Source organism: Euprymna scolopes, chromosome 31 (genome assembly GCF_053919585.1).
Source record: "Euprymna scolopes isolate OS-2025 chromosome 31, ASM5391958v1, whole genome shotgun sequence".
In the NCBI taxonomy this organism is placed as follows: Eukaryota; Metazoa; Mollusca; class Cephalopoda; order Sepiida; family Sepiolidae; genus Euprymna; species Euprymna scolopes.
In genome coordinates, this window is record NC_136512.1 from 66,542,386 (window position 1) to 66,554,609 (window position 12,224).

General features: G+C 36.4%; 1 protein-coding gene across 2 annotated transcripts in view; it reads right to left on the reverse strand.

The window, feature by feature from the left end:
* Nucleotides 1–12,224, reverse strand: part of LOC145255781 (kelch domain-containing protein 3-like) — a 72,604-nt gene that overhangs the window by 22,662 nt on the left and 37,718 nt on the right. For both annotated transcript variants that reach the window (XM_080114450.1, XM_080114449.1), the window contains exons 7-8: nt 8,470–8,556; nt 6,967–7,075 (exon numbers count right to left, since the gene is read on the reverse strand). In XM_080114450.1, the coding sequence (XP_079970576.1) occupies nt 6,967–7,075; nt 8,470–8,556 (196 nt within the window). The remainder of the gene's footprint in view (nt 1–6,966; nt 7,076–8,469; nt 8,557–12,224) is intronic.

Sequence of the window (12,224 nt, forward strand, 5' to 3'; positions counted from 1 at the left end):
CATTATATGATTTTTTGGTGCTAGTGCACTTATTGATCCGCGCTTTTTTTTTTTTTTTTTTTACATAGGCATCACCACATTATCAAGGCCAAGAGGCCACTCAAGGATAAGGGTTATTTTTAAATAATATTTTCAAGTTTAATTAAAGTTTCACGATACCTGTGTTATTTTTTATTTTTAAATAAAAAAAATAAATATTTCAAGTTGGCTTGAACTTTGCGGATTTTTTCTTATTGTTTTTGTATTCTTTTGTTGTTATTGGGTTTTTTTTTGGTTGGATTTAACAAACAAAATGAAAGCAAAGCAAAAAAAAAAAAAAAAAAAAAAAAAAAAATTGGGAGCTTAAGCACTTATATTACCATTAAATAAATAAAAAAAAAAAAAACTAGGTCACACACGCAAAAATTCTTTCCTTGTAAAAATAATAATTGCGTACAACATTGGAGCCGATGTGTATTTCGCTAAAGGGATAGCACTTGTGTATATCAGCCCAAATGGATATTCCTCAAAAACTGCTAAACAGTTTAATGTATGTAATGAGAAAAAGAAAATGGAGATATGTAAAGTCTGCAAAAACAAGTTAAAAAACTTATGTAATGTTCATAGTTCCCCCCCCCCACTCTAAATAGACTTCAAAACAACGTGGGTAGTTTATGGAATATACAGTTCAAGAGTATATACTTTCTCAATTCTAGATGTGTGTGTGTGTATGTATATATATATATATATATATATATATACACACACACATACACAAGAAAAAAATGATCTGTTAGGACACTCATTGGGCTCAGATTAGATCGTTTAAATCAAGAAAAATGTAGTTCGCTAAGTTAGTTAAATATAAAATTAAAAAGTCAAAATCCAAACTTAATCTATTTTTGCTTGCCTCCATCTGTCTCGAGGTTACCCGTCAGAAATAAGGGTATGGTTTTAAATTGATTGAAATAATAATGATTAAGTGACTTTTTGGAACTAAATTATTGCACAAGCTCATCTTGAGGACACATGTATGTCTATGTAATAATATGCCTTTAGCTAAAGTTGGTGTGGTATAGTAAAAACCTGTGCATTGTTTGATAATATAATTTTAAATTATTTGAAATATTAATGATTAAATGACTTTGAAACTAAATGACTGCATAAGGTCAGTTTGATGTGTCATCTCCTCACAGTATGCTATGTAACATCAAAACCTGATCATGCAGTTGTAATGGTTGAAATCGCCCTAAACTCTAGAGCCAGTGCTCAAAACAAGATATTATAAAAAGACTGACTGGGAAGCCATCAGAGATCTTATCAGATATGCCCCATGGAGAAATATTTTTTCTCTTCTTGCTGAACAGTGCGCAAACGAGACCACTGACTGGTTCAAAACTGCAATCGAAGCCAATGTTCCCATGCGGAAATTTTATAGCAAGCCCCACTCCCTCCAATGGTTTACTTCGACTTGCGCAACTGCCATTGCTCAAAGGCAGCATGCATACCGCAGATTTAACCGACATAAGTCCAGTTCCAACAGACAGAAGTACATAGAAGATAGAAGTAACGTTAAGAAAGAAATAGCGACAGCTAAGAGAAAATTTACGGAAACCACTAAAAACCGCATTGAAGCACAAAAACTAGGAACTTGTGACTTCTGGAAAATCTACAACAGTACAGTGTAGTAAATAATGGGCAATCAACAATTCCCCCACTAACCAACAATCATGAGGTTGTTTGCTCAGCAACCGAAAAGGCTAACATGCTTGCCAGTCGGTTTGCCTCAAACTCCACACTGGACCCTTCCAACCCCCCCACCCTGCCTGAATTTCCTATGCGGACAGACGCCACGCTAGACGTCTGAAAATCACCCCTGCTCAGGTGCATGCTATCATAAAAAACCTTGACACTTCAAAAGCATGTGGACCCGACCTCATCCCAGCTGTGCTATTAAAAAAGTGCTCAGCCGAAGTAGCTCATTCTCTCCAAACTCTTCAACAAATGCCTTAATGAATCTTGCTTTCCGAGCTGTTGGAAAACTGCTTCTGTGGTACCAGTATTCAAGAATTCTGGCGAAAGAACTGACCCAGTAAATTATCGCCCTATTAGCCTCCTCCCACTTTTTGCCAAAATATTTGAGACCCTAATTAACCATGCTCTAGTCCATCAACTTACAGATGCTAAACTTCTGACTGACAAACAATATGGATTTAGACAAGCCCATTCCACAGCAGACATCCTAACTGTAATCTCTGAACGTATATACCATTCACTGGACAAAGCGGGAGAGGGCAGAGCGGTAGCTCTAGATATATCTAAGGCTTTTGACAGGGTATGGCATGAGGGTCTCCTCAGGAAAATTAGATCATACGGTATCACTGGTAGAATACTTAACATAATTAAATCCTTCTTAGATAAGAGAAAAATCCAGGTTGTCCTCGACGGTCGTACATCTAAACAATGATATAAATGCGGGAGTGCCCCACGGGTCTATCCTTGGACCTCTACTGTTCCTCATATTCATAAATGGCCTCCCCGACAAAATTTCCTGAGATGGGTATATATGCTGATGACACCACACTCTATAACAGGCACAACAGGAAAACAAATGAACACATATCTAAAGAAATGGCAGAAACACTAGAGGATGACCTCCAATCTGTAGTGGAATGGGGGGCAAAAATGGATGGTCACGTTCAATGCCGCCAAGACTAAACTAGTTTCATTCAATAATTACAAGAAACCTTCTCTACCACCTATAGCAATGGCCAACGACTCTTTATCTGAGAGTACGTCTTTCAAGCTCCTTGGCCTAACGTTCACAGGAAACAGGAGTTGGAACAATTACATCGAGGGCATTGCCAGGGCCGCTGCAAGGGAGGTGGGTTCTCTCTACCGTGCTAGACAACTACTAACACCCGAAAGTATCCTGTACCTCTATAAGGCAACCATTCGCCCATGTATGGGGTATTGCTGTCATATTTGGGCTGGTGGATCGGCTACTAGTCTCTCGCTCCTTGACAAAGTTCAAAAGAGAGTTGCAAATCTGATAGGCCCTGAACTGGCATCTAAGCTTCAGCCTCTGTCCCATCAACGAAACATTGCATCCCTCTGCCTGTTCTACAAGTATTTTAATGGTGAATGTTCTAACGAACTGCAAGCTCTTGTGCCCCCATGACGTGAGCACCCTCGACAGACCTGACAGGCTGCAAAATTCCACCCCCACACTGTAGAGATCCCTAGATGTAAAAGATCTTTCTACTTCAGTAATTTCTTCCCCAGAACCGCTAGACTTTGGAATTCCATTCCAGGTCCCTGCTTCCCCAACTGTACTGACGTGCTGAAGTTCAAGTGCAACGTGAACCGACATCTTGCTGCCTAAATCCCTACATAGTACCCCAGTAGTTGTTGCCCCTGATAGTAGCCCCCTACACCAAAGTGGCAATGTGCCGTGCCTTGTTTGGGATGAAAATGTAATAAAAAAAAAAAATAAAAAAACAAAAAAACAAAAAGAAAACCCTAATGAAAACTCAGTAGACCCGTTACGAAAGTAAGACAGTTATATTATAAAGTATAGTTAAATTATCAATTGTTACATTAAAATAAAACTTAACGGAAATAACTCCAAACAAGACTTGATGTAAAGAACTAATCATAAAACAAAAGAAAATAAAATCAAATCACTTCAAGATAAACCAAGATCAAGGAAACGTCACCATGATTTGTTCAATTCCTTAGGTTTCAAACAGGCTAGCCAAAAAGTAAACTTTTCAAGGGAAGCAATCAGTTCCAAGGCCGACAATATTAATATTTACTCGGATAGTGAAGAAGTTGAAGAAATGAGGCTTTGCAACAATGCCACAAGTTCTCTTATAATGTAAGTCTATTTGATTTACTTTGTCACAAATAAACAATTCAAATCATAAATTTAATGGAATAAAATCCTTACAATAAAATTCACCATACTTATTCAATGCCTTTCAAATAGTGGTAAAATCTCAACTTATTTCCACCAAAGTGAAACACAAATAAGCCAATCACACAATAGCATTATATAGTTTATCAGACCGCTACTTTAGAAGCTTGTAGAACTTTCTGAAGGTTTCTAGGAAGTTCTACAGAAAAAAATTATACACTATTTCCTTAAATAAAGGAGAGTAGAAAATGGTTGGTTTACTTTCGGCAGCCTCATAACATTTCCTTTAAGTTCTCACATTCTATGAGCAATGTTTGTGAGAAAGGGGGAAGAACTACTGTTTTCTAGGTCAGAAGAACTCCTTAAATCAGTTGGCTTTATGCCTTATCTGGAAGATTTGTGTAGAGAAAAAAAAAATGAAATGAAAATTTTAGTTTAATGGAATAAAATTCCATTAACGAAATTCACCATACTTATGGAATGTATTTTTGTGACTCGATAATCACCTTTGTGATTGACCTACAATAAAACACCACGAGACCAAATACTTAATGCAAATCAGTTAAACTGTATGTGTGTGCGATACACTCATGTAGCGTAAAAAAAGTAACCCCTAACATTATCTGTTGTTAGCTGTCTGATTGTGTCATTCCCCAGCAATTTTCTTCTTGCCTCTGCATTTCCATACTGGAAACAATCCTCAACTATAGCAAAATCAAGATTGTCCATAAACTGTCACAAAATTCACTGCCACTTCTAGCACTGCCCATAAACTAACCCTAAATATATGAGCGATTCATACCATCTAAAAAATTCCAACAAAAACGCAACAGCCAGCCATGGTTCTACCAAGAATGTGCTGCTGCTATCGCACACAGAAATCACTTTTTCCATAGCTACCAACGTAATAGATGCACTGAGACTAAAGCTGCTTTCAGGAATGCCAGCAACCACCGTAAAAGAGTAATAAAAACTGCAAGAGAGCTATAAGTGTGCGTTCTATCCCAACCATTATCAATGGACCTGAGGTCATCGTCAGCATCAGACAAGGCCAAACTATTTGCAAAGAACTTTGCAGCTAATTCTACTCTATGCGACGTATTTGCGATATTTTCTCCTATAACACAGAACACGCTAGGTAACATACAAATATCTGTGCATGAGGTCGCCAAGCTAATCAAGAACCTTGATTCCAGTAAAGCAACTGGCCCTGACGGCATCCCAATTATAGTGTTAAAAAAGCTTCAACCAGAACTTGCTCCCATACTTACGAAACTGTTTAAGTGTTGCCTTAAGGAGAAGTGCTTTCCAACACCCTGGAAAATCTCATCAGTATGCCCTGTATTTAAGAATTCAGGTGATAAATCATCTCCCTCTCAGTACAGACCAATGTCTCCTGTGTGTCATGAGTAAGTTGCTGGAATCAATATTAAATAGAGAAATAGTCGACCATCTCAGCAGAAATAACCTTCTTAGTGACACGCAATATGGTTTCCATTCTGCAAGATCTACCGCAGATGTGCTAACGGTTATATCTCATAGGATTAGTGAATCTCTTGACAAAGGCTTCCTTTCTAGGGTAATTGCTCTTGACATATCAAAGGCCTCCGACAAGGTATGGCCTACTTCACAAGATTTCCAGCTACGGTATAACTGGAAATGTTTTCTCAATCATTAAATCATTTCTCTCCGATAGGCTCATAAGAGTAGTGGTCAATGGACAAAAATTAGAGGCCTGCAGTATTAATGCTGGAGTCCCTCCAGCGTCAATCCTGGGCCCAACTCTCTTGCTGATCTACATCAATGACCTCCCTAAACACATACTTAAATCATTTGTTGACATCTATGCTGATGACACGACCATCTACGGCAACACATCAAAGGCTGTAAATGACAAAGTTCTCTCTGATTCTCTCTCCTCTGATCTCGAGCGCATGGTTCACTGGGGGAAGACGTGGCTGGTTACCTTTAATGCATCTAAAACCAAACTCCTATCTTTACATCATCAACACTCTGATCCCCATCTGGCATCAATTGAAATGGATGGCTCTCGTCTAGGAGAAGCCCCATGTTTCGAAAAACTTCTGGGATTGACCGTTACTCCTGATCTGAAATGGAACACGTACATCAAGTCTGTTGCCAAGGTCACTGGAAAGATGGTGGGATCCTTCTACTGTTCCAGAAGATATCTCACTACTGATGCAATTCTCTATCTATATAAAAGCCAAGTATGCCCAAGGATGGAATACTGTTGCCATATCTGGGCAGGAGCTGCTAAAAAAAACAAAAAACAGTCTATCCTGCCTTGACAGAGTACAAAATAGACTGTGGCTTAGTGGGGGATGCCCTTTTCTCTTCCCTGCAACCTCTCTCCCACAGAAGAGACGTTGCGAGCCTATCTTTGTTTTATCGTAATTTCCATGGCAGGTGCTCGTCTGAGCTCCAATCTCTAGTCCCCCTCGCCAATCTTTCACGAAAAACACCCGTCTAGCTGAAACCACTGTCAAAAGTTTTCCCCACTCTTTATCTGTACCTAAATCAAAACCTAGATTCCATGAACAAAGCTTCTTTCTTAGAACTGCACACCTCTGGAACTGTTCCGTCTGCCTGCTTCCCACCTGACTACAACCTGGATGTCTTCAAGTCAAACGTAAACAAATTCCTGATGAACCGCCCCCTTAAGTAGACACTTTTATTAAATCCCCACACTAACATACTGTACATGCAATAACCCTTATCCCTGAGTGGCTTCCGGGCCTTGATAAGTGGTGATCACCTTGTAAAAAAAAAAAAGATCTCCATGTCCGATCTTGTCCCAGTCACACCTAGATTAACAATCCCATTTCAGCTTTCCTTTCTGTGCCTTGGTAAACAACTTCCTCTTATTGTGTTTCTACTAAGCTCACTTCTCATAGCTTTTGTTCTGATGATCAACTTGTTTCCTCTTTTATTGTTATAGTTTTTCTTTTTTTTTTTCTTTCTAAGACTTTGTGGAGGGGAACGTTAATGGTATCACATTTTAATCAAAACCTAGGAAAAAAAAATAAATAAAAGTGGTAAAATCTTACCTTGTTCCACCAAAGAGAAACACACGCGAGCCAATCACACAACAGCATTGCCGTCTCCTTGGACAAGGTCCTTTACCTTTTACTTTTACCATTGTCCAATGGTTATGAACTGGAAAAAAAAAAATCATTTATATCAATTATATACAAACTTATCTTATTTACATAAATTATCAATTGTTAACTATTCTTCACTTTCAACTAACAATGTGTATCAACCAAAATCTCTAAGCAACTGAAGCTGTAAGGAGACTGTCCCTGATAATATCAGAGTATAATCACAAAGATTTGGATGATTATAATTAGGAGTATAACTCTTATCCTCGAGTGATAAGTGGTGACTACTGTGTAAAACAAAAACAAAAATCAATCAAAAGAATTGTTGTATAAAATATACTTAATCTCATGAATTCTTTCAGTCATAGTTTTTCATCTTGACATGAGAAGGGAACTATGCTCTGCTGATCGTGACTGGATTAATAGTACCAATTCTTTACAATTTAAAACTTCTTTGATGGAATTGATGCTACCAATTTTGATTTGAACAACTACATTTAATCTTCGCAATTGGATAATTTTATTTTCTCGATGATAGTTATTTCTTTTGCCATCTCTGAATAATTTTGAATCTTTCAGTCACGGTTTTTCACCTTGACACAAGAGGAGGACCACTGCTGATCCTGACTGGATTAACCTATTAGGCCCCACTGTTCTATAAATAGGGAATCAAATATTTTCTTTTTTTTTTTTAAATTTATAAAGATAATATATAATAGTACTACTTACTGCATAGTTATTCTGAAGAAAGGATAAAATTCAATTGTATTCATAAACTTCTGAGAGTTCTTGGAACCCTCTTAAAACTTCTTGTGAAATTTGCTAAAATTCTATTTGTTTGATGATGTATGAACTTGTTTAAATGAGCATTGCAATATTACCATTAGTGCAATGTAACTCTTTGTGTGAATGCTTTGCTCCTTACAATAATGTGTAAATTTTATCTTGAATGTATAGCCTCTTGATTTCGAAAATATATCATATGAACCCAGTGTTCAATATTCCACTTTTTCCTTTCATTTTTTTTGTGCATTCTAAACCATTTATCATTTTACAAAGTTTCAACTAAAAATAATAAAAAATTTAGACAACCTGGGACTTAATGGATTAATACTACCATTTTTTTTAATCTGAAAATCTTTATAATTCAAAGTTTCTTTGACTGGATTGATACTACTGATGTTTGTTTTTAGGCAACTACATTTAATATTCGCGATTGCATAATTTTCTTTCCTTCATAAGAATTTCTTTTACCATCCATCTTTTGGATCATTTTTCTATTATAAAAATGACTCCACACTCAAGACAAAATTTTTAAAAATTGGCAGCTGTAAAAAAAAAAAAAAAAAATAAATAAAAAAATAAAAACAAGCATTTATGATGCTTTGCATTTCAAACTCTTCAAAATTGCTTTCTATTATCTAGATAGATACATTTTTAAGTTCTTACCTGGATCAAATCTAAATATATCACGAAAGTGGAGATCATGAGAGCCATTGAAGCCGCCAAAGACGTAAAGAAAGCCTTTATAAACAACTAAAAACAAAAAAGAGAAAATGGATTACAACAGCAAATATTAAATCTATACAATCAAGTTGGTCGGATTTTTCAAGTTAGACCTAAATAGTAATACATCTGGCAAATTTTATTTGATTTTTATTAGCGATTTCTTTCTTTTTATCATACTAAAATGTAATTAACTTTAGTTTCTTTCAGAAAATACTTATTTAAAGAAAAGAAGATTGCCACAATGTAGACCAAGGTTTTCCAACCAGGGTTTCATGGAACTCTAGTGTTCCTTATGAACCTGCCAAGGGTTCCTTCAAAAGATACTGATAAATAGGCAGAAATTATTATGCCTTTACACAAATATGCAAACGCATTCTTTTTTTTTTTCAAACCTAATTTTCTTATATATGTACAGAATTGTGAATAAACTTGAAAAAAAAAAGGATCCAGTTATGTTTTAAGTAGATGTCAGAATTTTTTTTTTTTTAATTGTCAATAAATTTTGAGGAAGAATTTCTATTTTTACCTAAATTGGTTATAAAAAGAAAAATGTTGCTTGTATTGTGAGGGAGGAATAAAGATTGTAAAATAGTTTTTCATGTAAGAGTTCCTGGAGACATCACTATTATTGGAAGAGTTTCAGGAAGGTAAAAAGGGTTGGAAAATGCTGATGTCAACAATTAAAAAATAAATAAATGAATAAAAAATAAAAAACACAAGACAAGAGATAATGGTTTAATGGTTAGAAAGACCAGATGAGTGTAAAATTGTTTTTAATAAATAATACTGTCTGTGTGAGGTCTCTTATGTTATGGTCATGAAGTTGATCAGATCAAAAGTGAAGAACAATACAAAAGTAAGGATGAGTAATATGTGTGAACAAAGTTTGGCAACTTGTGGGGACAGTATGACAGGCATCTGCTGACACTAGATTTGTTAAAGATTGATGTCCACAGGGAAGCAGTTCTGCAACAACATGTCCCATACAGATCGGAAGCCATTACGAGGAAATTTTGTTTGTGTAAATTTCGCCTGATGTTAGGCACACACGAGAAGAGTTATTTTAGCACTTCTACACTATTGGGACGAAATTTCGGAAATCATAAAACTGAATTTCACATGAAAACAATGGTATCTACATATTCCTCGTATTTTTAAGATGATTATATCCAAAAATTACGAAAATCGACAAGATAGAAAATTATTTATTAAAGAAAATGAAAAAATAGAATTTCATGAAAACGATCGTAAAACACAGGAGAATTCAAAAAGGTAATTTTCCGTTTTGGTTTAAAACAAGATGGCTGAAAATTTTCACCTGCTAACACAAACTTGTTTTTTTTAATAATTCCATAATATTCAAGTAATTTCGACTGCATAATTTGGAAGCTACCATTGTAACTTATTAGAATTGACAAAAAACTCAGTTGTAACCATTGTTTTTTATCTGAAAACCACACTTGACTACAAAATCTCGTCCCAATTCTTAGAAGCACCGTAATTTTTTTCATTGTGGTAAAGTATGATAGAAGAGAATAAGCCTGTAAGAAATGGAAGAGATCCTCCCCCTCTATTATACTATGAAGATGATTTTGAACTGTCTAGGCAATAAAGAGTTTGGTTTTTTCCCAGTATTCCCTCCTCCCCATATTAAAAAAAACAAAAAGAAAAGAAAAATCTGTATAATGTATGCACCTGTGACAAAATGAATATATCATATTCCAAAAATCACAATAATTGATTAAGTAATTTTGTTTTTAAATAAAAAATAAAATTTTATGAGTAACCAAAGAATGACCATCCTATTCATCATTTTGAAAAAGTTATAAAAAAAAAAAAAAAGTGTGAAAGAGATAACTCAATAATTCAAACTTAAGATTTTATGTTGTAATGCTTACAAATTCCTATTAATCGCTTAAAAATTACTTTATAAAAATTAAACTACTTAATTGATGCGAATTTTGGAATATGATATCTTCATATTGTCACGAGTACATACATCCTTAAGATTTTTTAAAATTTTGTTTTCAATATAGGGGGAATTCTGGCCAAGAACCAAGAGTTCTTTAGTGATGAGTTGCTGGAGGTGAGAGCAATACTCTTAGGACTTATCTGATTCTTATATCAGGAGTTTGGTACTTTCTGGAATTGTAAAATTATGCAGCCACTTTCTCAACAACAGATTGAATGTAAGTTGTTCATTTTAGATCTGAAGTGAAAGTTCTAGGAGCTTATCAAAACAAGGGATAGATATGTGATCACTTTGCATGTTTCTGTGTATATGTGCATTGCTCACCTTACAAATTGAATAATTGAAACTAAAATTATACTAAGGAATCCAAAACAGTATGAGGTATGTGCAGCTTTGTCTGGTCCTTAAATTTGTTGACAATTTATATGCACAGGTAAACAGTACTAGAAAAACTAAAATATTTTAAAATAAAATCAAACAAATGTTAGTTAAATACTCTTGAATGTATAAAAAGGAAAGAGAGTGAAGTTTCTGACTGCAACAGTTAAGCAATAGTTCTTAGCACGAGTCAAAGAATTGTGAATGTTTAAATTTTCTGCTACTTGTTTGTAATTGTAGTGTTTGAGTTCAGCTATGGAACCAAAGAGACAGCTAAACACTGATTAGATATGGGGGAGAGAGGAGGAAAGAGTAAGAAGGTCGTGGGAGATAGAGAGAGAGAGACAGACAGAATGGTGGGAGAAAGAGAGAGAGACAGAATGGTGGGAGAAAGAGAGAGAGACAGAGTGGTGGGAGAGAGAGAGAGACAGAGTGGTGGGAGAAAGAGAGACACAGAGTGGTGGGAGAAAGAGAGACACAGAGTGGTGGGAGAAAGAGAGACACAGAGTGGTGGGAGAAAGAGAGACACAGAGTGGTGGGAGAAAGAGAGACACAGAGTGGTGGGAGAAAGAGAGACACAGAGTGGTGGGAGAAAGAGAGACACAGAGTGGTGGGAGAAAGAGAGACACAGAGTGGTGGGAGAAAGAGAGACACAGAGTGGTGGGAGAAAGAGAGAGACAGAGTGGTGGGAGAAAGAGAGAGACAGAATGGTGGGAGAAAGAGAGAGACAGAATGGTGGGAGAAAGAGAGAGACAGAATGGTGGGAGAAAGAGAGAGACAGAATGGTGGGAGAAAGAGAGAGACAGAATGGTGGGAGAAAGAGAGAGACAGAATGGTGGGAGAAAGAGAGAGACAGAATGGTGGGAGAAAGAGAGAGACAGAATGGTGGGAGAAAGAGAGAGACAGAATGGTGGGAGAAAGAGAGAGACAGAATGGTGGGAGAAAGAGAGAGACAGAATGGTGGGAGAAAGAGAGAGACAGAATGGTGGGAGAAAGAGAGAGACAGAATGGTGGGAGAAAGAGAGAGACAGAATGGTGGGAGAAAGAGAGAGACAGAATGGTGGGAGAAAGAGAGAGACAGAATGGTGGGAGAAAGAGAGAGACAGAATGGTGGGAGAAAGAGAGAGACAGAATGGTGGGAGAAAGAGAGAGACAGAATGGTGGGAGAAAGAGAGAGACAGAATGGTGGGAGAAAGAGAGAGACAGAATGGTGGGAGAAAGAGAGAGACAGAATGGTGGGAGAAAGAGAGAGACAGAATGGTGGGAGAAAGAGAGAGACAGAATGGTGGGAGAAAGAGAGAGACAGAATGGTGGGAGAAAGAGAGAGACAGAATGGTGGGAGAAA